Source organism: Lissotriton vulgaris, chromosome 8 (genome assembly GCF_964263255.1).
Source record: "Lissotriton vulgaris chromosome 8, aLisVul1.2, whole genome shotgun sequence".
NCBI classification, from domain to species: domain Eukaryota; kingdom Metazoa; phylum Chordata; class Amphibia; order Caudata; family Salamandridae; genus Lissotriton; species Lissotriton vulgaris.
In genome coordinates, this window is record NC_141696.1 from 1,133,641,325 (window position 1) to 1,133,668,176 (window position 26,852).

At 47.4% G+C, this 26,852-nt stretch overlaps 1 protein-coding gene across 1 annotated transcript in view; it reads left to right on the forward strand.

Annotated features, from left to right (window-relative positions):
* Positions 1 to 26,852, forward strand: part of SUCLA2 (succinate-CoA ligase ADP-forming subunit beta) — a 431,233-nt gene that overhangs the window by 161,252 nt on the left and 243,129 nt on the right. Inside the window, exon 3 of the mRNA XM_086934991.1 lies at positions 10,504 to 10,603. Coding sequence (XP_086791117.1) covers positions 10,504 to 10,603 — 100 coding nt within the window. The remainder of the gene's footprint in view (positions 1 to 10,503; positions 10,604 to 26,852) is intronic.

Consider the following 26,852-nt stretch of genomic DNA (forward strand, 5'->3'; position numbering starts at 1 on the left):
CCACACACACACACACACCCTCAGAGCCACAAATACACACACACACCCTCAGAGCCACAAATACACACACACCCTCAGAGCCACAAATACACACACAGAGCCACACACCCAGTCACACACATACCCCATAGTCACACACACACACACCACAGAGCCACACACACGACAAAGCCCACCCATACACAGAGCCCCCCATACACAGAGCCCCCCACACACAGAGCCCCCCACACACAGAGCCCCCCACACACAGCCACACAGGCACACACACACACAGCCACACACACAGCCACACACACAGCCACACACACACACCCACACACACACACACACACACACACACACAGCCACACACACAGCCACACACACAGACACACACACAGCCACAGCCACACACACACACACACACACACGGAGCCACACAAACACACACGGAGCCACACAAACACACACGGAGCCACACAAACACACACAGAGCCACACAAACACACAGAGCCACACAAACACACAGAGCCACACAAACACACAGAGCCACACAAACACACAGAGCCACACAAACACACAGAGCCACACAAACACACAGAGCCACACAAACACACAGAGCCACACAAACACACAGAGCCACACAAACACACAGAGCCACACAAACACACAGAGCCACACAAACACACAGAGCCACACAAACACACAGAGCCACACAAACACACAGAGCCACACAAACACACAGAGCCACACACACACACAGAGCCACACACACACACAGAGCCACACACACACACAGAGACAGCCACACACACACACAGAGCCACACACACACACAGAGCCACACACACACACACACAGAGCCACACACACACACACACAGAGCCACACACACACACACACACACACACAGAGCCACACACACACATAGAGCCACACACACACACAGAGCCACACAGGCACACACACAGAGCCACACACACAGAGCCACACACACAGAGCCACACACAGAGCCACACACACAGAGCCACACACACAGAGCCACACACACAGAGCCACACACACACAGCCACACACGCACAGCCACACACGCACACACAGCCACACACGCACACACAGCCACACACACACACACAGCCACACACGCACACACAGCCACACACGCACACACAGCCACACACACACACAGCCACACACACACACACAGCCACACACACACAGCCACACACACACACAGCCACACACACACACAGCCACACACACACACAGCCACACACACACACAGCCACACACACACACACAGCCACACACACACACACAGCCACATACACACACACACAGCCACATACACACACACAGAGCCACACACACACACAGAGCATCACACACACGGAGCATCACACACACACAGAGCAACACACACACACAGAGCCAGACACACACAGAGCCAGACACACACAGAGCCAGACACACACAGAGCCAGACACACACAGAGCCAGACACACACAGAGCCAGACACACACAGAGCCAGACACACACAGAGCATCACACACACACACAGAGCATCACACACACACACACAGAGCATCATACACACACAGAGCATCACACACACACAGAGCATCACACACACACAGAGCATCACACACACACACAGAGCAACACACTCAGATCCACACAGATCCACACACACACACACAGAGAGCCACACACACAGAGCCACACACACACACACAGCCACACACACACACACAGCCACACACACACACACCCACACACACACACACACACACACACACACACACACACACACACAGCCACACACACAGCCACACACACAGACACACACACAGACACACACACAGCCACAGCCACACACACACACACACACACACACACACGGAGCCACACAAACACACACGGAGCCACACAAACACACACAGAGCCACACAAACACACACAGAGCCACACAAACACACACAGAGCCACACAAACACACACAGAGCCACACAAACACACACAGAGCCACATAAACACACACAGAGCCACACAAACACACACAGAGCCACACAAACACACACAGAGCCACACAAACACACAGAGCCACACAAACACACAGAGCCACACAAACACGCAGAGCCACACAAACACGCAGAGCCACACAAACACGCAGAGCCACACAAACACGCAGAGCCACACAAACACGCAGAGCCACACAAACACGCAGAGCCACACAAACACGCAGAGCCACACAAACACGCAGAGCCACACAAACACGCAGAGCCACACAAACACACAGAGCCACACAAACACACAGAGCCACACACACACACAGAGCCACACACACACACAGAGCCACACACACACACAGAGCCACACACACACACAGAGCCACACACACACACAGAGCCACACACACACACAGAGCCACACACACACAGAGCCACACACACACAGAGCCACACACACACAGAGCCACACACACACAGAGCCACACACACACAGAGCCACACACACACAGAGCCACACACACACAGAGCCACACACACACAGAGCCACACACACACAGAGCCACACACACACAGAGCCACACACACACAGAGCCACACACACACAGAGCCACACACACACAGAGCCACACACACACAGAGCCACACACACACAGAGCCACACACACACAGAGCCACACACAGCTACAAACACACACAGCCACACACACACAGACACACCCACACACACCCACACGCAGCCACACACACCCACACGCAGCCACACACACCCAGAGCCACACACACACACACCCTCAGAGCCACAAATACACACACACACCCTCAGAGCCACACAAACACACACATAGCCACACAAACACACACAGAGCCACACAAACACACAGAGCCACACAAACACACAGAGCCACACAAACACACAGAGCCACACAAACACACAGAGCCACACAAACACACAGAGCCACACAAACACACAGAGCCACACAAACACACAGAGCCACACAAACACACAGAGCCACACACACACACAGAGCCACACACACACACAGAGCCACACACACACACAGAGCCACACACACACACAGAGCCACACACACACACACACAGAGCCACACACACAGAGCCACACACACAGAGCCACACACACACAGAGCCACACACACACAGAGCCACACACACACAGAGCCACACACACACACAGAGCCACACACACACAGAGCCACACACACACAGAGCCACACACACACAGAGCCACACACACACACAGAGCCACACACACACACAGAGCCACACACACACAGAGCCACACACACACAGAGCCACACACACACAGAGCCACACACACACAGAGCCACACACACACAGAGCCACACACACACAGAGCCACACACACACACAGAGCCACACACACACACAGAGCCACACACACACAGAGCCACACACACAGAGCCACACACAGCTACAAACACACACAGCCACACACACACAGACACACACACACACAGCCACACGCAGCCACACACACCCACACGCAGCCACACCCACCCACACGCAGCCACACACACCCAGAGCCACACACACACACACACACACCCTCAGAGCCACAAATACACACACACACCCTCAGAGCCACAAATACACACACAGAGCCACACACCCAGTCACACACATACCCCATAGTCACACACACACACACCACAGAGCCACACACACGACAAAGCCCCCCCATACACAGAGCCCCCCATACACAGAGCCCCCCATACACAGAGCCCCCCATACACAGAGCCCCCCATACACAGAGCCCCCCACACACAGAGCCCCCCACACACAGAGCCCCCCACACACAGAGCCCCCCACACACAGAGCCCCCCACACACAGAGCCCCCCACACACAGAGCCCCCCCCCACACACAGAGCTCCCCCCCACACACAGAGCTCCCCCCCACACACAGAGCTCCCCCCCACACACAGAGCCCCCCCCACACACAGAGCCCCCCCACACACAGAGCCCCCCCACACAGAGCCCCCCCCCCCCACACAGAGCCCCCCCACACACAGAGCCCCCCCCCCCACACACAGAGCCCCCCACACACAGAGCCCCCCCCACACACAGAGCTCCCCCCCCACACAGAGCCCCCCCCACACAGAGCCCCCCCACACACAGAGCCCCCCCACACACACAGCCACACACACACACACAGCCACACACACACACAGCCACACACACACACAGCCACATACACACACACACAGCCACATACACACACACACAGCCACATACACACACACACAGCCACATACACACACAGAGCCACACACACACACACAGAGCATCACACACACAGAGCATCACACACAGTGGGTAATGAAAAGACCCTTGTTTATGAGTTGTAAAACAAAATTTGGTTCCCCAAATCTACTGTATTGAATGGTTGGAAAACACTCCCAATCCAAGATGGTCGCTGTGCATTGTACGTACAGGCTGGCGTACAACAGAGGCAAACTAAACTTGCACTGGTCAGCTATGAAAAGACAACGTTTGGTCTGCAACTAAGAGACAGGAAAGTACCGACATTCTAACACAAGTGTTAGTTGTAAAGTTGAAAGAACATTATCCAAGCACAAGAAGAAAAGGAACAAGATTATAGCTTAACGTTTACTGTAGAGCAGCGTGTACACCTGCGCAAGTCCAGTTGTTTACAAAAAGCAAGAGAGGAGCCCTCCACACAACCACGTTTCTCCGAGGCGAGGCAGAAATGCCTCGGAGAAAGCACAGTCATTTTCTGATTCGGGCGTGGTTTTCTTTCTCTCCTCTTCCCATTGGCTGGAAGGTAAAATTCCTGCCAATGGGAAGAGGAGAGAAAGAAAACAAGAAAGAAGCGAAAAAAGACGCCACCGAATCTTAAAAAGACGGGGCTTGAACGGAGTGATGCCCCTCTCCTCCAATGGCTGGCCTCCGTTTAGGAAGCCAGCCAATGGAGAAGAAGGGCGGGTTCAAGCCCCACTCTAGAAAACATTAAATCTTCGGAGCGAGACGGCGCAAGCGCAGCCTACGGTCCGAGACCTAAAAAACGTTTACACCAGCTTTTTATGGGGGGAGAAATACAGTCTGGGGTGAATGCTCTGAAAAGTACAATTTGCTTGTATTAGCTCACCTATGACATTGTGAATCATGCACAAAACTTACATTTGTCTTTGTTGATGGTGCTAGGTAGATAAATGTACTTTTGGCTGTGGAGTAAAGGGTCTTATATCATAGTGCATGACTGAATAACTACTCAGCAAGGAGATGATGGACGGAGCTCTGAAACATTTCAGACACTCACCCCTAGTCACATATCTGGGTTGAATCCATCATCATTCTTTAGCTCACTTCACCACCTCAGTTGAGACCCAGATATATGCAAATCAAGCTTGACCCTGTGCCTCATGGGAACAGTCCAGCCAGAACTGCCAAGCCAGGTCTTTCCTGAACAGGAAACAAGCATCCTGGACCGGTTTCTGGGTAACACCCTTCATCAGCCAGGCTAGCTTGAATCCAGTGGCAAAGTGAGCAAGGGACCCACGTCTGGGCATACCCTGCCAACTTAGGGTGAACAAAGCAAACACAAGGAGATGACGGACGGAGCGCTGAAACTTTTCAGACACTCACCCCCAGTCACAGATATGCGATGAATCCATCATCATTCATTAGCTCACTTCGCCACCTCAGTTCAGACCCAGCTATACGTAAATCAGTCTTGACCCTGTGCCTCATGGGAACAGTCCAGCCCGAACTGCCAAGGCAGATCTTTCCTGAACCGGAAAAACAATGGATTTAGAAACCGATCTATGTACTGGGGTGAATGTATGACATTGTTCTGCATTCTGTCCATCAATTGTTCTTTTTGCCTTTGTCACCCTGAGTGGAACGAGTATGCCCAGGCATGTGTCCCGTGCTCTCCATGCCACTGGAGTCGAGCTATCCTGGCTAGCGAGGGCTGAAAGCCCGAATCTGGTCCTAGGATGCTTGTTTGCCGGTCCAGGGAGGACCTGGCCTGGCAGTTCGGGCTGGACTGTTCCCAATGGGCGCAGGGTCAAGACTGATTTGCATATGGCTGGGTCCAAACTGGAATGGCATGGTGAGCAAAAAAACGATGAATTTAGGCCCAGATCTCTGTACTGGGGTGAATGCATGACATTGTACTGCATTCTGTCCATCAATTGTTCTTTTTGTGAATGACCACTTAACCAGGGTTTATTATAATTTAAAATATATATTATACTCCTACCAGCTTTTCTACTGTATTTGGGGTCATAGTGGAGCCTAAGTGGGTTGTTTGCACTTTTGGTCACAGACTGAGTTGAAGGTGCTTGTTTCCCTCCTCTGTGCAATGACTTGCCCCAATTATTTTAAGCCTTTCTCATTGAAGTTCTCACACTTGCATCCAGAATGGTCTCACGCTATGGTTGTATGATTGTAGGGATCCAAAATATGTGCCAGTGATTGACTTCTTAAAATAATTAGTGTCCCGGTGAACACTAGAACCATATTGAATAGGCACCTATCAACAGAGATAATTCATGGAGGACTCACTTTGTAAAGGAATGGTACTGCAACCAAAGGCGAAGGATTTTTCATTATTCACAACCTAGGATTTATTTGCTGTTCGCTACCAAAAGTTGAAGTTTTACCCACATTTTCAGTAGCCAATTGAACCACATATGACTGCGTAATGTCAATGTGAATGAATTGTAGCTCATGGTTTGTCTGTGTTATTTAATCATCTACATTCTCAATATGATGTGTACCCTTGGTTGTTGCCTGATTATTCAGACCCCTTTCTCTTGTTAGACCCTCCTCTGTTTTAGAAAAAACACCTTCCAGGATCAATCACATTGTCTTTGTAAAGCTTATAGACTGTTCAGAAGGTCTATTTTCTTGATGTAGTACTAAGCCCTGTAACTTATTTCTGCAAAGGTTCCCTTGATTTGGGAAATACTGGAACGATTAGTGCCTTACAGTGGTTGTCGCAAATGACCTTCATGCATAAGGGTGACCGGGTTATTCAGTCCACAGCAGTGGGCATACTTCCGCTTGTAGTCTATATATTTTGTGAGCTCTCTTGAACTACCTTAAAACCCATGAATATACGGTTTCCTTCATCCAAAACCCTGGTAAACTCAAATACTTATCAAATCATCACACTCTGGCTCCGATGAATAGGTACCATTTTGGATGCATATAGACCAGTTCTCAGACAGAACCACTATGCCTCTCAACAGGAATTAGGAACTATGATGAGTAAACTGCCTCCAATAATTCGCTACAGGACTCTTGCATCCCTGTTGTTGATAGCACTGGGTGAACATCCCTTAGCTTATCCTAATAATGGAGCTCCTCTAAAGAACATGATAGAAATAAAACCACATTAGCCACTATGAACCGACCTATGCAGTTGTCCTTAAAGTGCCTCCTATATAACTGCATGTTGGCGTAGTCTTGAAATTGCAAATCTCATCACAACAAATGAACTTGATAATTTGTTTCTCATCGAAACATAGCTGACTCCTTTCTGTCTTTGCTGGACAACTTTCTAGAGTACTCTATCTTCCACCATGTTTGGATAGGGAGACATGTCATCCACAAACATGGTAAAAAGTGCAATAGCCCACAAAATGTCCAGTTCTTAGCATTTCAGTGCCCCACTAACCTATGTGTCCTCTATCATCCATCGCCTAAAAGCACTACTTTTAGGGAGAAACCTTTTATTTATATTGTTAATTTCTATAACTTTAGCGTGTGAAAGAGAGCCACTTTGTAGTGCTAGTTGAGATGTTTACAAGAATGTTGATCTTTATGGTAACTGTTATTCTGGGTGATTTCCATTCACATTTGACTGATCCAAAGACGTCAGTTGGCTGTATTGCAGCTTTCCTTATTTATACTCTATGATAACCTTACTCATTTGGGTCCACTTCCCGTCCATTCACATGGCTCCATTCTAGACCTCACCGCATGGGAAGTGATGCTTAATACTGAGGCGCTTATTATTTTAGACTGGCCAGATCATACCATTCTCTCCTTTCTGTCAAAGAAGGGACTATAAGCCAACCCATTGTTTAGAGATATTAGAAACATTGATCAGCCTATCTGGCAGAGACAGCGAAAGCTTTGTCCTCAAAATCCATCTCACTGATCCAAGAAGTGACTAACTTAGAACCCAATACTCTCAGGTCATGACCGGAATTGTGGATACATTAGCCTCAGAAAAACTGAAGTGGAAGAACTCTGAAAAGTGGTACTCAAAAGATCTAAATGAGGAAAACAGTGTGCTTGGGGTGACAGAACATTATTGTGCAAAAATACCTCCACCGAAATCTTTCCACAACTTACATTTGAGTGATGGAAATACAAACCGTGTATTTTCAAAACCAAATCTACTTACCTCAGAATGGAGATTGACTGCCCCCCCCCCAAAAAAAAATCATGTTCAAAAATCTACCCAAAGCTTTCAGCAAACGCCAACCTTACCAAAGAAAAATGCGAGAAATATGCAGCCTCATTTAGGATATTGTGAAAAAATGTCACTACTGATAATATTTCAGGTCAGTTATTCTTTCTTAAAGTGAATCTCTTAATAAAATTGCTCAGCACCATTGCCTAGACTATCCCTTTCTAACTTTTTCTAGCACACCTATCAGCTATACTACTTAAAGAAATGAGCTATACCATCATCCCGACTGTTTAAACCCGCCCAACACTTTCCTGTCATAGGGTACAGTTCCAGGCTTTTTAAGAGTATGGTGGATGTCATTGCTTTTGAAAAAGCAGGAGCAACATGTAAAGATCTGAATAACGTCGGCCTGGTCTTTATCTTACCGTCTGAGCTTCCTGGACCGCTGCGTGGAGGCTTCAACCAAATTCTTTATAGCTTAAACAAGCTGCTGTCTGGTTTCTGGTCCGGATGCAGCGCGCAAGCCACAATCCTAATGACTAGCAGCAATAGCCTTCCCATTCTAGGCAAAGGCAGCTCTTGCCTCCGCATCGTCCTGGCCCTGCCAACACATTTGACATGGTGAATCACTGGGCTCTACTGAGAATCCTTGAGTATATAATGTGGCTGATTGGTTCAGTACTCATTTGGATCTTGTCTAGCCTTTAAAAATGATTTCAGCCTATAAAATTGGGAAACCCTCAGATGCCTCTGTACTGCACCACACCAACTCATGAAGGTCCATTTTTATCTCCGTCTTATTAATCTTCATATGGAACGATTACCCTCTTCTCTCAAGTATTCTTACATTTCAGATCATTTTTATATGGTTTGTACTCAACATAGTAAACAACGCTGAACTCATTTCCCAGGTCCTGGCTGACATTCTATCATGGCTAATGCTCATTATCTCAATCTCTGTTTGCATGAAAGTAGGTTCCTTTAGATCTCCTCCCGAACCATGGTCACTAGAATCTGAATCTACAGTTGCACCCAATCTCTTTGGTCAAATGCGCCCAATGTTATCTCAGACAATAGTGAGATATATTAAACCCTTCATCCCAGAGGAAGATAGTCATCCAATTCCTAGTGGACTCTGGTCATTCTCTTCCTGCAGGAAATATATATAGATATAGAGAAAAAGAAGATACAGAGACCCTAAAGCCGTCCTTATTGAGGAGTTCACCCATTGTCTGGATCGCATCGATAGACAGTTGGACAACCCCTAAGAAACTAAAAATAAGAGCTGAAAAGTCTCTTTATCCAGTTTTAATTATAGAATGTGTTCACACATGAGTTTCCATAGACTCCCTGTCTATGGATGATACAAGTGATTAAGTATCAATGGCTGATTAAAGTCTCTTTGTTTATGCATTGTTTATTCACCTCATTTCTGTGTGTGTCATTCTATTTACCTTCTTGTTGATTGTGATGTTATTTTTGTCACATTATTTGTATCAAGCCCCAATTCTACGTATCTGGAATGTGCATATTCGGTTTAAATGTCTGCTTTCCTACTTTATATATATTTACGCAATGAGCATGTTTTGGAACATGTAACATATAAACGGACTCAGTGTAATGAGCGTTGTCACTTATTGGGTGTAGTCCTTGCTATATGAAGTTGATAATAAATACATTTCCCCCATTGGAAGCGTTATAGGCATAGGTCTACACGATCCAGGGTGCTCTAGTGCAGTTAGCTTTAATACATGAGTTGCTGACATGGGGGCAGGTCCCAACGGCAATGCCTAAGTAAGTGAGGATACATGGAACCACAACGCACTGCAGACCAAAGCTGGCCTCGTCACTCCATCAACAACTGGTACCTAAGAACTGTCTGTGCTGTGGCCTTCAGTCCGCGGAGCACTTGTGCTTCATTTTTCGTGTTTATTACTGCTCTGAAAAGGTCAGTGTGAAGTGTCTTGTTGTTTTCCCTTTCTGAATCGCTGTTGATGACTCGCGCTGGGTGTTTTAGCATATCTTTAGATCGTAAATCTTATATTTAGTTACGTGTTCCCTTCTTTTTTTTTTTTTTTTAGGTTCCAAGGATCTTGTCGTGAAAGCTCAGGTACTCGCGGGTGGCAGAGGAAAAGGGACATTTGAAGGTGGTCTAAAAGGAGGAGTAAAGATTGTCTATTCGTAAGTTCTTTTTTGGGGGGGATCTGGTCATTATTCTTCCCACAACTCATGTCCTCATATATTATTACCCGAGCAACTAACCCCTGGCATCAGATGATATAACCAACCTAGACAACGGCGTAGCTAGAGCTTGTGGCGCCCGGGGCTATCCTTCAGATTGCCGCCCCCCTGGGTGGGTGCTGGGGAAAACGGACAGCGAGCACCTGAAAGAGGTCCGAGTGACACGTAGTATCGCCGCAAATAGTTACCTTGATCATGCAAGTTACATGCTGTTGTTGTTGTAGTACTTTATTCGATAGCAAAGTATCATAAAAGTAAATACATCATAAATTGAATTAAAAACTATTACATCATAAAAGGGATAAAAGTTGCTAAAAGTATTCAATATAAATTTTGTTTAAAAAATAGGTTTTTCTAAAAATTCCAGATTAGTAAAAAAGGAGAGGAACCCAAATGAGTACGTCACAGCAAAAGAAAAAAGGGTGCTAGGAGGTAAAGTGCTAATTCGAACAATTTAACAGGATTTGAATGACTACCCAGTACTCAATCGCACCAGCTTAGATCGTATTTGCCATGCACTTCCCAGAAATATTGCAAGCCCAGCAATTATCAACATTGAGGAAGTGTCCGTTGTCAAAATGCGAAGAGCCACTGAACACTGCCGTGTCCCCAATTCTCTGCATACTGGACGTAGCCATCTTTTCCTTGCCCCCTTGTATGCTCTACAGGCAAACAGGAAGTGTCCCAGCGTTTCAGTAGGATTAGGGCACCCCGGACATGCCATTTGGTTACATGCACATACATGACACATCCCAGGGCTCGACAGCCCCCGTCCCCAAAATAGTGCCGCCTGGGGCGGACGGCCCCCACCTAGCTATGCCGCTGAAGGAAAAGCAGAAGGAAACCCAAAACTTACATCAGTTCTAGCTACCCTGTTTGTGACATCTCACTCATAATATCACAGCTTGTGCAGGACCCTTGTCCCCTATCTGCTCCATCCATGACCTCAGCAATGTCTGCAGACCGGTCCACCACACAATTCCGCTGGCAGCACCTTTAGGATACTACAGGTGAGTCCAATGCACCTGATCACTAGACTAACTTGAGTTCTGCAGTTGGGGCAGTACCAGGCCGGATGAGGGGGAAGAGGAGTGGGCGTGGCAATAAGTTAAAAACAAAGCTGGAAGGACAAAATAGGTTTATTCTGTCCCAAGTTCCGATTGTCTTCACCTTCAGGTAACAGCATATAAAATAAAAGGCACACTGTATGTTTCAAGATAAATCAAAGTAATCAGTAGGAAATGCATTTGTTTGCATTATAATATTTTATTGATTAATTCAGGCACTACAGATGAGTGTAACCAGACAGTAAAGGGATAGATTCCTGGTGGTGGTAATGGTGGTGGTGGGTAAGGAGTGGTGGTTAACGACTTATGTATTTAAAGTGCTACGATGTCCCAGCCTATGACTTAAAGCACAATGAATATGCAACTCATTGTTTTAACACAGTATAAAATGTTTTTGAAGTGTCACATTTCGCTGTGGAATGTCTTTCATAAGTCACTACATCAATGAAAATGTCACATTAGCAATGCGAATACTTGGCAGCTATAATATTAACCACCTGCGCTAACTCACACAAATGAAACCTGCCACTAGAGTGATATTTCAATGACAATGAGTGACACCTTCATGAAAATACCATTAAGCAATGAAGACAAGAGCAACACGCTGGGGTTGAATAAAAACATGCAACATAAATTAGTACATTTTAGAGATTGTATATTAAAAAAATTATATTTGGTATGCTTGGAAAAATATTCGAAAATATAATTTAAAAACTACATATTTACATGTGTACCATATTATATGGATTTTTCAAGTACTTTATTCAATTTTTTTGTACACTAATATTGTAATCAATATTATGGTGAAAGCCATTGTTTTTCAGAAATATATTTTGGTAGCCTAGATTTTGGTAGCTGATGTTTGTAATCACTATATTTTGCTGTTATATTTTTACTTTATGTTTGTGTCATTATATTATAACTACATAAACGGTTTTTGCTTTTAATACTTTTGACCGTCTTTTTGTGTCAGGATATTGTGTCCTAGGTTTGACATACATTGATTTCTTACATATCAATCACCAAGTCGCTCACACACCACTCACCAAGGAATCCTCACATAGGCTATCCTCTTAAAACACACACACCACGCAATCCTCATTAATCACTTAACATGGCGGCCTTACAAAGTACTCACCAAGTAGTCCTCTTCACAGTACACCGAGCCCTTTACGTTATAGAAGGTCTTCTCCCTCAGAGTGGCACCAGGCTAGTGTGAAGACTCTCCCTCTCCCCGCCTCCACATGAAGAAACTGTGCAATCTACTGAACTTGGCAACCGAAAGTTCACACAATAAAAGTTTTTGCACACTCAAATATTTACTTGTTTCTGGGATTAAAGGCTACCTCGCACCATCAAGGTTTTCTTAACACGGTGCCCACAGGAAAGGCTCGAGAATACTGATGTGAAAAGGTCCAGTTCTGATCCCCGTTCCTAATGCTGGAGCAGACCTGTAGCTTCACACACAAGCCTGCCCCTCAGACAGACAATAGATATTTCGATTAGAAGAAGTGATCTCCTCGTGAAGGGCTGTACTGCCCACATCAGTGGCAGTCCTGTGGAGGGCAGGCCAGACAATGGTTGAGGAAGTTTATTATTCTAGCAAGATCAGAGACTGCTACAGAAGTTAACACCCACATCTAAAAAGCATCTGCAGTTTCTGCTTCTTGTTCAAGTCCTAGTACCCATGGATACAATCGAGAGTTAAAGCGTTACAACTGTAAAACATCCTGAAGCACGGAATCATTAGCTTCTTACCCTGTGGTCCACGTTAACTGTGAAGAGCGGCTTGATGGAAGTTAAGTCCATCGCACACTTACCTCCCTTGCAGAGACACAGGGCGAGCAGTGAGAGCAGGCTGCGGCGCTCCATGACCCTGCACTACACACTTCCGCACCCAGGATCGGTCACGCTCATAAAACAGCACCACCATCTAAGTAGGGGCATCGTTGACGGGCAAAGGGCGGAGCCAATGGCGAGCGCGCAAGAAGAGGGGCTGATTTAAATCTGAGGCTCAGCTTCTGAACGCGGCTGAGGCTAGGCCAGGGCACGCAAGGCTTGCACTTCAAAAAGCATCAAATAGCGGCCACGCGGCACTGGCCCGTTGCGGTGGCCTTTATAATGTATTTGGGTACACTGTGTCATTGAAAGTCCCCAAACAAATAATAAAGGCCGCCGCAACGGGCCAGAGACGCACGGCCGCCGCCCTGAAAATAGTGCCGCCTGGTGCGGGCCGCCCCCCCCCCCTAGCTACGCGAGTGAACCTAGAGGTTATTATAACATGGTGGGATTTGTTACCTCCATCCCAGTGCCGTTTACCGGGACCGAGATAACGCGAACTCTGCGAATTTGTCAATACATCGTGCGTGAAACAGGTCAACCCCAAATAGAAATGTTTAGTAGTAAAAACAATATTGAAAAGTGTAGGCGAAGAGAATCTGGGAAACTTAAATCAAAGAAAAGGAGATGGAAGAGGAAACAGAAGGACACAGAAGGCTTCAACTGTAAAGAAACAAGTAATGGCAAAACTACTAAGTCTGCCCTTGGCAAGCCTGCATTTTTGGGGAAAAATATCCAATAGTCATTAAAAATGGAAAAGGAATAAAAAGTAGAAATTTCTAAAGGTGGTATTTATATGTTAGGGGAAAACGAATAAATGAAAAAATAAAGAGAAAAATGAAATGAAAACCAAAATAGGCCAACGAACACTGACCTAGATTATTTTCGAAATGAATGTGTACATGTGCAAGAGTTCAATCCCATTCCTCGTAGTGAACATAGCCAAAAGTGTGTGTGTTTATGTGTGTAAATACACACCCCACTGAAAATACCAAAGGTTACAGGGACGTTCAAGTTTGGTTCAGATTTTACACACACACAAAAAACACAGAAATAAGCAGGTATAGTTATCTCAAGTAACTATAACTCTTGCCCCCACCAAGCACAGTTTTCTCATCAGTAATGTCATTGCAAATGTTGCAGTGATATTATCAATGATGTCATAGAAGATGCCATGATGAGTGATGTAATATGTGGGGTAATTGGCAGTGCATGGCAAGGGCGTGAGTTATAGGTACCCCAGGGCACAAGTCATAGTTACTTGAGATAACTATAACTGCAGAATTTCCGTGGTTTTGTGTGTGTAACTAACTATAACAATCCTTTGGTTTAATTAGAACATACCTGTAACCTTTGGTTTTTTTTCAGGGAATTTTCAAGGTTTTTAAAATTGTATTTCCTAACTATAATGTCCCTGTTGCATGCGTGTGTGTGTGTGTGTCTCTCTGTGGGTGTGTGTGTGACTGAATGTGGGTTGGAGTGGGTGTGTGAGTGGCTGTATGGGTGTGTCAAGAGGTGTGTGAGTGGTTGTGTTGGTGTGTTAAGGGGTGCGCAAATGGTTGTGTGGGTGTGAGCGAGTGTGTGGGTCTGTGAATGTTTTTTTTTTTATTGGGGTCTGGATCCGCGGATCCTTGGGCGCCTAAAAAAAATAAAAAGGATTTTAGACAATTTCTTACTTATGAGGGGTTCCTCACAGACACCGCCATTAGTCCCATGAGGCCAGTGTACTTCTACCATGACTACTTGAATCACTTCAACTTTATTTTCCCCGCTGGAAACTAAGTCCTGATTAACAGAATGGCAGCCATAACTTTCCTCTCTGTTTGAGGTCAACCAATCACAGCCTTGCTGTTGGCACATGAATCTGCCCAGATCCGCGGCGGATCCACGTCTCTAGATATACTTAAATCTTTTTACTTTAATAACTCCAAAACTACTGAAAAGAAATACACCAAATTACAAGGGCTGGTTTTTTAGACCAAGATCGAGGTTTGTGCCAAATTTAATGTAGTTCCTATGAGCTTGTCCAGCTATAATCATGTTTAATATCCCTATGGGAAATTGCATGGGGAGAATGTGTTTTGGGACACCTTTTTATTCGCCTTCCCCTCGTGATTGATGACCTGTAAACTTTCCAGACAGCAGCTGAAGTGACTGGCAAACTATTTTTCAACATTTTGTGAAGAGTCGTCAAACAGTGCCAAACAAAAAACGATTTTCCTACGGAAGCTTGCAGTCAATTTTTTTTAATAATGCCGAGCTGAAAAATATAAACCTCAACGTATTTTGTCTAAAAGTAGCCTTGATCACAAAATGTCTGTTTGTGTAACTCTATCTATACAACCCCATCTGTCTTTTCAACTGTTACTGCCTTGTCTATTCTGTCTGTTATTCATGGAGACCAAATGTTATCCTAAGAATAATGATTTTCAACCTCAAACTGAAAAGGAATGGAATACACATTGTTTTATTCTCTGCTCCAACAATGAGGCTTATTGGTATTAGAATAAACTTGAAACTATGATTCACTGATTGAGATGTGAGCTGCAAATCAACAACAAGCTGACAGTATATGGAGCTACGAAAATGCTAGTTTGTATTTCAAGGAATGGAATGGAATGGAAGTGGTTTTTATAGAGCGAGATAGCTACCCTGAGGCGTCCTATCGCTGTGGACTGGCGTGTGTACTTGAGAAATGGAACTGACTTTATTTATTGAATAGTAGGGTTTTAACTTTTTTCGAAAAGATAACAGGTTGGGCTCTGATCGGAGGAGAAGGGAAGGGAATTCCACAGTCCTGCTGAGTTAAAGGAGAACATTCGGCCCCCACACCTGGCTCTCCGAATCTTGGGTACTGTGACTCGGAAGGCAGGGGCGGATCTAAGCTGCCTGCTTGGGTGGTAGGGGGGAGATCAGGGAGTGATTGATGATGGCCCCCTTTCTCAAGAAGGCAGGGTGTGCAATGCACATGCTCTTAAATTCGATTCTGTTCCCAATTGGGAGCCAGTGGAGGTCTCTTAGTTCTGATTTTACGGAGAGGCGACAGGGAATCTGGAGGAGGGTTCGTGTGGCACAATTCTGGATGACCTGGAGCTTGTTTAGGGTTGATTAGGGGGCCCCCAGGTAGAGGGCATGTCCAAAGTCCAGACGGGGAGGATAAGGCCCTGAATCATGATCTTGTCTTGCCTTAAACAGAAGGAGGGGAAGGATTTTACGAATGAGCCGGAGTATACCGAAGCAGGTGGCGGAGAGTTTGACTGCTTGGAAGTTGAAGGTGAGCGCCTTATCCAGCCAAATCCCTAGGCTCTTAATTGTGTCCTTGGCTGTGGGGGCAGGTCCAAGAGAGGTTGGCCACGTGGAATCAATGGAGTGGTGAGGGGAATTGCCTAAAACCATCAGCTCAGTCTTGTCCCCATTTAGTTTGAGACAAGATGCGGTCATCCAAGAGAATACTGCTTCTAAACAGCCCCTCATGTCTCTGGGCCGGGATTGGGGGTGGTTCAGAGCCACCACTAGCTGAGTATCGTCCGCGTAGGAGATGATTTTTACTCCAAATGGACGAACGATCTCGGCCAGGGGGCTCATGCACACATTAAAAAGTGTAGGGCTCAGGGAGGAGCCCTGTGGCACACCGCAGTTGAGCGGTTTGCTGGGGGAGGTGACTTTGCCCTCGAAGACTTGAAAGGAGCGGTCCGACAGAAAGGACTCAAACCATGTAATAGCTTTTGTTGATATTCCTAGATTAGAGAGCCTGTGCAGCAGGATGTTATGGTTTACGGTATCGAAGGCGGCACTGAGGTCCAGGAGTATAATGGCCGCAGTGCCTCCTTGATCCGTAATCATCCTGGCTTCCTCTGTCACGGCAAGGAGAGCGGTCTCCGTCCTGTGGATGGGTCGAAACCCTGTTTGGGAGGGGTCTGACATGATTTGTTTCGAGGAACTCTGTCAGGGCGTTATTAACATGTTTCTCAGCGATTTTGCTTAGCCAGGGCAGCAAGGAAATGGGTCGGTAGTTTCCTGGGTTTTTCTGATCTAGGTTACCTTTTTTAAGGAGGGCTTTGACCATTGCCTGTTTCCAGCTGGGTGGGACGATGCCTGTGGCAAGAGAGGTGTTGATCAGGTCAAGGATGATGGGGAGAATATGAGTGGAAATAATCCCCAAGGAGTGCAGGGGCTGTTGGGTCGTTAGAGGAGCCAGATTTGACCTGGGCCATGATGGATTGTAGGATGGTGGGGTCCAGTTGGGGGAGTGTTTCCAGAAGGACTGAGGGTTGGAATCGTGCATCCGTGGGCTCAGTTTGTGAACGGGGGGTTGAACGTGAGGGAAGGAGGAATAGATGGTGTGGATTTTGTTATAAAAGTACTCGGCTAGATCATTGCAGGGTGATTGGGCATTGTGGGGATCTAGGGGTTTTCCTGGGAGTTTGAGCAGGGTTTTTGCGATTTGATAAATTTCTTTAGGCCGCGAGGCTGCTGCACTTATTTTATTTTCGAAGAAGATGGCTTGTGCGCTTCTAATTTCAGGTGAGTAGTCTAAACGCCATTTCCTTTCCAGTTTTTAGGTCGAGCAGACCTACCCTCAATGCGTGAGCATTGAAGGTGTCTGCTTCAGACCTATTGTGGCCCGTATTTAGGAATGTGGACAGCTACCAGACGCGCGCTTTGACGAGGTCAGATTTCACCTCGGGAGCGAGCGTCTGGTAGCTGCGCATGCGCGGTGCAAAGCCCTTGCTCACACACACACAGGCAGCCCCCACCCCTCTGCATGCACGCACGCGCACACACACACACACACACAGGTGCGCGCATGCACACGCAGGCATACGGCACCCATACAGGCACACATACAGGCACACTATCCCCTACCTCGCATTCTCTCTCAATCACACACAGTCACGCATGCGCACACACGTTCCCTCGCGCACACACGCACACACGCGCGCACACACTCCCCTCCCCCCCCCCCCCCCCACCCCCCCACGCCCCCCCAGGCATACACACAGGCACGCACGCACTTCACATCAGCCCTGGGCCCCACTCACCAACTGCGCTCTTCCGGCGGGGCTCCTCACGGCGCGTCTCCTCATCTAAATCGGGGCTCCCTCAGGTCAGAGGAGCCCCGCAACAGGCGCCACACTCCTCCTTCTCCCCGGCCCCCTCCTGGGGACCCGGGCTACACCGGACGGCAGGGCGCTCCATGCGCCGACAGCTCGCGGACCTCGGGAGGCGGGACTTCCGGTCGGATGCGAGCGGATTGGCCGGCCGGCCAAGAGCTTCCGGGGCAGCGCGGCGGCACTCTCGTTGATGTGGAGGAACAAGAAGGTTCCCGGTTAGCAGAATCGACCGACAACAGACCCCACTTCCTTCTCACTACTATCCCACTAGCGGTGCACCTCCCGACCCTCCAGGTACTGGAAGACATGAAGACCTTCGGGACATTCTTAGACACAACCTACACGGCTACAACGTGGTTAGTTGCGCCTCCGTTGCTTCAGGTTTCTGGGCCGCCAAGTCTGACGACTATTACTTTTCTACCAAGTCACACTGTTGAGTTCGGGTCGGGTAGGGAACGTACTGCCAACCCACCTATCGGGAATAAGCGGGGAACGTACTACCAACCCGACCTATCCGGAATCCTCATATTTCGAGAAATCAGCACGAACTGATTTTATTCAACCAAGTTCCCACTTCCCGCACCTTCCTGAATGAAGGTGGGCAGTGCGCTGATTCCGCCTAGGCCCTCGCCGCGGCTGCCCCCCGCACTGCCTGCAACACAGCCATCTTGTGTGTATGACGCTTTCCGCTCAGGCAAGTATAGGGTCCTCAGCTGGCCCTCGGATAGATGACCGCTCCAGCGCCGGGTAACCCACCGCAAATGCTCCCTTACCATGTTCCGATTGAAGATGTTTCGTTCCCTCTCTGTTCTGGCATTCTACACAGGCGCCATGATCGGTCTCCGTCTGTTGGCGGAGTGATACCACAGCCCAACATATCACCCCAATTTTATTAATGTGACTGTGTTTCTGCGTCGGTCTTTTTTGCCATCCCATTGAATGCGGTACCCAGATTCGCACTAACTCGTGTACTGGTCACCTTTCGGGTTTAGGATACCGAGACTTAGGCTTAAACTGGGAACTACTTTTCGGTGCAAAGCGGACTTCGATACGTAGAGAGTAAAAACTTACGTGGTGGCGTCACTTTAACGTCGTTGAGTGCACCGAGGGCTGGATAGAAGGAAGTCGCAGACTCTTGCAAGATATGCGAAATAGCGGGTCACTGTTAATTTAACGTCTAAAGTGCTACCTTTCTACCTAAAGAATTCCGGGGGGGTTTATTTTTTGTTTTTTTTACAATTCGAACGCTAGTATTGGAATATTGCAAAAACTTCAAATTAGGGTTGAAATATTGTAATTCAGCTTGCTAGTGTAACTGGCAACTGCTACCGCCATAAGGGGTGGTTTTGTGGAGGGTCATTACGGACTTTCTCACACCAGTAAACATTGCACCTCTTACGATTATGATCCTGAGTGTAGGTTCCTGAAGTAGTGTTAAGCTCAGATCATGGTTCTGTCAATATACAGGTATTTCTAGGTCGAACCTTGGCAGCCGACTCTGCTCTGTGAGCATGCTGTATTCAGGTAGGGACTTGAGGCTCCGCCCATATTTATCATCGGCTTGTGTCGTCCACTGTTAACTGTCTGTTCATTAATCAATAGGCTTAGTAGTCCTTCCTTAGTACTGTTGTGTCTCATGTTATAACCTCCCATGGCAATAGACCCTGTTACGTGTGTTGTTACTAGGTAGGCATCAATTTCAGCTTCCTAGCACTATTTTCCCATATAGCTTTTGTCCCCCGTGCTGTTGCAGTCAGGACACGCACTCACCTAACGCTTTAAAAAATGTTTTTATAGCACGGGCACCAAACGCATTAGCAGTGGGTCTGCATTTGCGAGAGTTTAAGCTATTGGCATCGTAAATGACAGTGCCTTTTATTTATCTGTTTTAAAAATACATTAATAAAAGGCATTGTCATTTACTATGCCAATAGCTCAAACTCGTAAATGCGAGACCTATTGCATTGCAAATGCTTGTTTACATTGGCGTTTCATGTCTCGTAGATCCTGGGAATACCAGGGGGCTGTCCTGGGGCTGCGTTTGGATTCAATGCAGTTAATTGGTTGTATTGAATCTAAGGATTGTGTTATCCATCTATTATAGTTCTCGTTACTTAAGATGGGGTCGGAGTTGCACGGAGGTTTGAAGGATTCCAGGGTGGCTGCCCACTGTGTGTGGCTAAGGTTTGACCAGTTGCGGTCTCTCCGGGGTACTGTGAGTGGAGGGGGGTGCGGGGTAGGGGTTACCCAGGAGATGGGGATCAAGAAATAGTCTGTCCATGGAAGGGGGGAGGGTGTGCCAACTAAGAGGTCCGTACAGTTACTAAAGATGGGATCTAGGAGGTGGCCCTTACAGTGGGTCGGTTTCAGTACTAGTTGTAGAAGTTGTAAAGACTCGAGACTGGTTGTTAATTCTATGGCCGTGTGGTCCTTGGGGTCATCAAGATGGATATTGAGATCCCCTAGAAGGGTGTAGTTGGGTAGGCTGCAGGCTCTGTTAGCTATAGAAAGAGACAGACAGTCTAGGTATTAGCCCATATACCCAGGTGGGCGGTATATAAGAGTACCTGAGAATGTGCTGGTGGGGGAAAATCTAGGGAGAAGGAGAGGCTTTCGCAGCTGGGTATTGTGTTGGGGAGCTGCGGCAGTCATAGTATTCTTTATAGACGATTGCTAAGCCTCCACCTCTTCCAGTTGAGCGGTCTTCTCAAAGGATTTGATATCCTCTAGGTAGGGCTTGAATGATGTCTGGGTCAGACTCTGAATGGAGATCAAGAGTCGGAGGCGGACGCTTATTTTTACAGCCACGCAGAACTCTTACCTGATGGCTACCTTCTCCTGGGTATTCCTTCCCCTAGGACTTCACAAAGTGGTGGGGAATTGCGTATAGAGTGCCCGCTACCTTTGAGAGGCTCGTAGAAGTATCGGCAGGACATCGGTGCCTTCCCCAGTGTGCACTATTATAATTCACGTCGTATCTTTACATCGGACGACTGCAGCCCCTGTTCTTACCTAGTATATGCATCTTGATCTTACCTTGGAAAATGTTATCTCTGGACATCGCATAGCGTTGGGCTAATTCTGAAGTAGCGTGATCTACCTTCCTCTTGACAGTGGATTATATTTTGTTCATCCACTTCAAGATATTGTCATGGAAATGTTGTTCTAAAGAAACTATGTTCTTTGAAAATATTCAAGTAATCCTCCATCTGGAAGAAACTAATGTTCACTAATTGGCCCTCAATGCGCCCTGACGAAGGAACTTTTGGACACATTGTCCTTTCCGAAACGCGCGTCGCACATTGTTTTTGCTTGTAATTCTTTCTTTTGATGTGTGGTCTGTTGACTATTTTGTCCTTTGTCTTGTAGTGTATGATGTTGTGATTGAGATTGGCTGAGAGGATGTCCGAATGTGTGAATTTGCTTGGGGGCTATATGTTGTGTTTGTTTGATTAACTTGAACTGTATATTTATATATATTTGTCTTTTATGAATTTTTGCCTTTTGATGAATTTGAAACAATAAATCTTCATGTTTTTCTTATAAAATTTCTTGTGTGGGACAATGATGTTATATATAAATTTAAGAATATATTACCTGTTATATAAAGTTCTAGGAGAGGTTCTTTTTCGTTTTTGGAAAGACTCTGAATGGAGCCAAGTTTCTGTGAGGAATAGCGCATCAGGTTCAAGCTCGTCTAAGATTAACGAGATCTCTAAGGAATGTTTGGGGAGTTATCTACAGTGTACAAGAAACATGTGGCGCTGTGTAGAAGGGATAGGGGGGCCAGGGTGGGGCTCGTAGGCACAGTGTGGACAAGTAAATCTTTTTTCTGCCGGGTTCCATGAGGAGAGGCAAAGGACGGGTGTCTTTCCTCTAGGTTTGAGTAGGGAGCTCGGGCTGTAGATTCTGGCTCGGGAGGGGGGACGAACCGGGGTCGTGGCCCCTGTTCCCGGCCGGGCGCGACCGGGCGCAGGCGGGCTTCCCTTAGGTGCGCTTAGCATGTGACATTGGGCTTTTATGCGATGCAGTAGGTGGCTCAGTAGGCTCCGCCCTCCTCCCCTCTAGCCTGGAAGTGTTGACTGTGCCGCGCCTCCCTCCACAACAATCGGGAATAATTCCAGTGGTGGACCGGGGAGAATGCAGGAGATTACCAGATATAGATAAACTTGAAACTATATTTCATAAACTTGAAACTATCCTTCACTGATTGAGATGTGAACTGCAAATCAACAACAAGCTGACAGTTTATGGAGATACGAAAATGCTAGTGTGTATTTCAAGTTTAGAAATGATTCATTAGAAGATGTCCTCAAGAAGTGATGGTTGCTAAAATACTTTTAATACATTATTTTGCTATTTATTAGGTATCAATGTGTTGCTTTTTCAGTTGAATATTTAGATTTTTATTGATAACACAGTACACTGCACCAGTCTCTCCGTTTGTGTGTGTGTGTGTGTGTTTATTTGTCTGTGTGGATATATATGCTTGCATGCTATTATTGCACAAAATGTAGTTATATTAAACCAATACTTTACTCAGAAACTATTTCATGGGTGCCTGTGAAATAAAACTATTTCGTGGGTGCCTGTTAAATGAGTTTCATCATCATAAAAGCACCCCAAATCAAACTACAGAGCCTTTATAATTTTTGTAGCCACTTCGATTTATGCAGAACTAGAGTTCCAAATTAGGAGTCAACGTTATCTAAATGATGCTTTAAGAGAAGGTAAATAATGTGGCATAATGCAAGACATTGTATTGAAATATTATTTGCATCCATTTTTTTGAACTATGTAAATTATGTGGCCTATGAAGTGGCAAGAGCAGTAAATCCATGATTATGACTTTTATGCCCAAGCACAGAATTTCATAATTTTACTGTCCACTGTTCTATCAACCGTCTCTACATCAAAGGTGTATTAAAAAACCCTAAACTTTCTTCTTCCAAACTATGGCTGTTGGTAAGGTGCACCTTGATGTGAACGGCTATAACGATGAATCCTTTCTAGAGGCACAACATGTTTATAACACAAAGGGTGTTTCTTACAAACAATTCTACATAGGGAAGTTTTGTTCTCTTCTCGTTATTTCCCGCAAACAAACCGTATAATCAGTATTTTACTTCAACTATTTTCAGCTGATTCCTAGTTTGAAAACAAACCCAGAACACACGCAATATAATAAATACATACCCGATAACAAAACGTGTACTTGTAGAGCACACGTTCATCTCTGGGGCATCTTAGTACTGAATCACACATGGTTATCTAACTCAATGTTAGTCATTTTTCCGTCTTCGGAAGGAGGAAAGAATAAATTGACCTGCCTCAGTTGAAAGCGGTGTCCATGAGATTAAAATACAGATTCTTGGCATGAATGCATCATTCCCCTGAGCTATGAGACCCAAATATGACTAATATGGTTCATCTGAAAGAGACAGTTATAGATTCCTTACCTTAAAATTTCCCCCAGGCGTCAGACTGGATCCGGAGAATTTTTTCTTAGCAGTACCCCTGTGCGTTGGTAGGTGGTGTTGGTCGGCTGCATCCGCTGTCTGCATCGTGGTCGCCGGGATGACGTTGCGGTGCCTACTTAGACGCCGCCCCTGCGCTCTGACGTCAGTTTTTTTTTTTTCTGCACCAGCCTAGTGCAGATCCAGAGAAAGCTACCCCTTAGTCATTTTTTGACTAGCCTTTTTCGACGTTCTGTCAACTTCTTTTTCAAGGTTTTGACTCCTGGTGCATGAGGGCTGTCCCAACGCCAGACTGGGTTCAAGCCTTGCGACTCCTGTCCCAAGCTGATGTCTGTGATGGCTCCGCACCTCATGTGTCTTTGGTGTCTGGAGCGCGACCATGACCCAAAGTCATGCTCTGACTGTTGTGCCATGTATCCAGCGTCTTTACGGGAACGGTCCCGAAAGTTATTAGAGGCCAGCGGTCAGCTCCGCGTTGTTTTCGTTCGAGAGGAAGGTCTCTAGGCCGATCGCAGAGCCACCACACCTTGTCGCATTCCAAGTCCTCGAGGTCTTCAGTTAAGTCCAAGAAGAAGAAGGCGAAGCATAGGCGCACTTTCGGTCGGCTGACGCGACACCCCTATAGTCATCGATCAAAGGCTCCATCTCCGGTGCCTATTTCAGGGACGACTCCAAACCTCTGTTCATTTCTGGGAGCCGGAGCATCCCCTGCCGAACTTTGCAAATTTTACGAGGCCCTACACCTAGTCTTTGTGCAGCCCGCCTCCACCAGCGGGCCCTGCGGAGCTGGTTGGGGGTCCTGGGGCTTTGATGTCGGTGGGTCAGTCCCCAGTGGGCTCCCGTGGATCCGGCCTGGATCCGGATTGAGGCCAGTGGATCTTACTCAACCTTCCCCAGCGCAGATCCGTATGATGCCCCCTTCACCGGCCGGGGGCAGGGCCGGCACCGTCCCCGTCCCCATCCTCACCATAGAGATGAACCTGAAGCCGGACCGATGTCGGAGGGTACTTTTGTTCCCCTGTTCATCTCTGGTGTTCCCTACCGCCCAGAATGTGGTGATGAGGACTGGGAGGGGTTGCTGGACCCTTTAGCAGACCAGCTAAAAGAACCGGACTGGAGAGAGGACCTGGGTGACGCCAGTGGTCTGGACACTTCTCCAGACCGTGGCATGCTTTCACCCCTACTGTGGCTACAGAGGAGGGAGTGTCCTACGCTGCGGTGGCGCAAAGGGCGGCCGAGGCCTTGGGCCTAGAGCTCCCTTCAGTGGCAATCCGGACTAACCTCCTGACAGAGGTGCTTCAGCCTGCTGCAACCTCCTCTTAACCAATTTCCTTCTGCTCCCCCAGATAGGGAATCCAAGAAGCTGGATCACCTTGAGAAGCGCATGTTCATTTTCTCCAGCTTGGCACTACGGTCCATGAATACAGCATGCCTCTTGGGCAGATGCTCCCACACTACCAGGGATACGGTTGCGCAGGTGCTGCCTCAGTGCCCGGAGGAGGCCTGGGCTATTCTCTCCCAGGCAGTGGCGGATGGGAGAGACACAGTTGAATTCACAATCAGATGTGTACTGGATGCCACTGACTCTCAGGGTAGAATGATTGCCAAGTCGGTACCCCTTAGGCGCTACGCCTGGTTGAGGACATCTGGTTTTTCGGGGGATGTCTAGTCAACTTTGCTGGGCATGCCCTGTGATGACCATCGTCTTTTTGGCGACAAAGCAGACTCGGCGCTGGAGCACTTTAAAGATTCGTGGGCTAGGGCCAGATCTTTGGGCCTCGCTGTGTCTTCCCGATCACTCCAGTCTGCTTTTCGCCCCTTTCATTACTATGGAAGAGGCACCCAGCTACGTCCGGCCCAGCCTAGCCACGTGTTCACGCAAGCTGCCCAGCCTCTGCGTGGGAACAGGCAACCTCGCGGGTTTGGGAGCCAGCGGGATTTGCCAGTCCACCTTTTCCCCCCCTGCCGCAGCCTCCCAACCCTCCGAGTCCAAGGTTTCAGGCCCATCAGTGGCAAGTGGGTGGCAGAATTTATCATTACCTCCCTCACTGGCAATCCATCACGTCGGACTGGTGGGTTTTGCAAATAGTACGAAGAGGCTACTCCTTCCCCTTCGAGACTAGCCCTCCCTCCATGATCATTTGGCGCTTCTCTGCCAGGAATTTTCAGCTCTCTTGGCCAAGGGAGCCATCGAGAGGGTCCCTGCGCCAGCAGTAGGTCGTGGTTGCTATTCCCGCTGCTTTCTGGTGCCCAAGAAGGACAAAGGCCAGCGTACTATTGTAGGACCTCAAGGCTCTCAAACGCTTCCTCCGGAAGGAGAAGTTCAAAATGCTAACATTGGCTCGGGTCCTCTGCCCTTGACCCTGGAGACTGGATGATGGCGTTGGACTTGCAGGACGCCTATTTCCATATTCCCGTCCTGCCAGCCCACAGACGCGATCTATGGTTCACGGTAGGCCATGAGCATTTTTAGTTCACCATTCTCCCCTTTGGCCTTACCAGTGCTCCTCGGAAGTTCACAAAAGTGATGACAGTGTTCGCAGCTCATCTGCACAGATCAGGGTTACCAGTTTTCCTGTATCTCGATGACTGGCTGTTGAAGGCGAGCTCGCCTCAGGCTGTCGTTTCCCACCTCCAGACTATAGCGGACCTCCTGCACTCGCTGGGGTTCACTATCAACGTGCCGAAGTCA